Source organism: Pyxicephalus adspersus, chromosome 10, assembly GCF_032062135.1.
Source record: "Pyxicephalus adspersus chromosome 10, UCB_Pads_2.0, whole genome shotgun sequence".
Taxonomy (NCBI): Eukaryota; Metazoa; Chordata; class Amphibia; order Anura; family Pyxicephalidae; genus Pyxicephalus; species Pyxicephalus adspersus.
The window spans coordinates 84,187-85,892 of NC_092867.1; the positions used below are offsets into that span (position 1 = coordinate 84,187).

Here is a 1,706-nt window from a genome sequence, read left to right on the forward strand (position 1 = left end):
TTATTATACAGGATTTATATGGCACCAACATATACCATAGCGCTGTATCTGCAATAAGCAGGGTAAACCCTTCAGAGCCCCCAGCCCTGCTGTACGGTATACTGGCCTCCTATGCATACAATGTACCCTCAGGAGATGGCATCACCCGGTGCACCGTACACTAAACACATACCACTCCGTACGGGCCCGGTGACCGGAAGGAAGGGGACGCTGAAGCTGAGCTCCCCGCTTGAGAACAGAAGGTTGTTGTTATTATTGGTACTGCCAGTGGTGGCCCCAAAGGGTGCCCGGCTTCCTCTCTTATCCGCCATGTTGCCCTGACACGGCGGCTCCACGTCTCCAGCCGGATCCAGCAAATTGACAGCTCCTCGTCCAATCAGCACACTCAACGCTGTATTTTTTCCGCCTCTCTGATTTTTTAAACCAATCGAAGCCGGGAAATCTTCAGCTCAATGGTTGGCTAGTGTCGTGACTGTAACGAAGTGACGGCCAATTACACGTCGGCTGATCCGTCATGTGACATTGTCTTGCCATTCGCAACATGGCCTCCAAGAAACGGTTTCCGCTTTGCAGTTTTACTCCACCCTAATTGTGATGACGACACTTTCCCGCCACTGGCTGAGTAGCGACTGGTGTGAGAAGAATGTTACTCTCTGGTGGAGTCACGTGTCCGCCCGATACCGGAGACTGGATTAGCGAGCCGCTCCGCTGTGTGCAAAGACTGTACGGTGAGGCACAGAGAAGGATAGGTGGGTGGAGCGGGACCCTTGTGTTGTGCTGTCACCCGGCTACAGAGGTAACCCATCATCCGCTGCCCAATCAGGGAATCATCGCCAATCGTGACTATGGACTTTGTACAGCGCTGCTTAATATGGCGGCGCTATATAAGTACTGTCTAATAATAATAATCGTTCCTTTTCCACATTGCTAGCGAGTTTATGAATGAACAATCTGATAATGTGTCTGAAATGTCTCCAATGTCTGGCTGGCCTCTGTGTGTCGGCGACAGCCGTCCATTTGGGGGCCTCTGTGTGTCAGCGACAGCCGTCCATTTGGGGGCCCCTGTGCCGGCGACAGCCGTCCATTTGGGGGCCTCTGTGTGTCGGCGACAGCCGTCCAATTGGGGGCCTCTGTGCCGGCGACAACTCTCTGGGGAAAACATCCAATGGGTGCCAGTGTCGGTTGCTCAACATCCTGTTCCTCAAGTGCTTCACTGTCCCACGTCTCTCTCGTGACATATCGTGCTTGCCATTGGCTTGGCCAGCTTGGATCATTCTTATACTCCTTCTGTGTTTGGCCCTCCCACATCACCATCATACCCCATGTGTCGCCGATGCTTTTTTTTTTTAATGTTGTAATGATAGCCACACGTGTCTCCCACTTCCACCTATATTTTTGTTTCCCTGCACCTTAATTTCAGAGAAATTAAGGTTTGAGGTAAGATGCAGACAGATATGTGTAACAGAGCAGGCAGCACATTTTGCTAGGTAGAGATTTTAACACTTACCGCCTGTTATCAATCCTAGGTGCCCGGCACTTACCGCCTGTTACCAATCCTAGGCGCCCAGCACTTATTACCCATGGCATAAACAACTGGGAGCACTAAATTTGCTGTGTTTTGCCACACCCCCTTTTTCGCCACCCGGCAACAGCTTCCTACCACCCGGCTGAAAAAAAATTCTGAGGGGAACACGGATACCCCATGT

The 1,706-nt window shown here is 51.4% G+C and overlaps 2 protein-coding genes across 5 annotated transcripts in view; one reads left to right on the plus strand and one right to left on the minus strand.

The window, feature by feature from the left end:
* The window catches only part of SEC23IP (SEC23 interacting protein), a 24,582-nt gene extending 23,996 nt beyond the window's left edge, over positions 1–586 (minus strand). Inside the window, exon 1 of the mRNA XM_072424714.1 lies at positions 173–586. Coding sequence (XP_072280815.1) covers positions 173–311 — 139 coding nt within the window. The 5' untranslated portion in view covers positions 312–586. The remainder of the gene's footprint in view (positions 1–172) is intronic.
* Positions 541–1,706, plus strand: part of MCMBP (minichromosome maintenance complex binding protein) — an 8,182-nt gene continuing 7,016 nt past the window's right edge. Inside the window, exon 1 of one of the 4 annotated variants that reach the window (XM_072424717.1) lies at positions 541–749. In XM_072424717.1, the coding sequence (XP_072280818.1) occupies positions 644–749 (106 nt within the window). In that variant the 5' untranslated portion in view covers positions 541–643. The remainder of the gene's footprint in view (positions 750–1,706) is intronic. The other 3 variants (XM_072424716.1, XM_072424718.1, XM_072424719.1) reach the window with 3 other exon arrangements.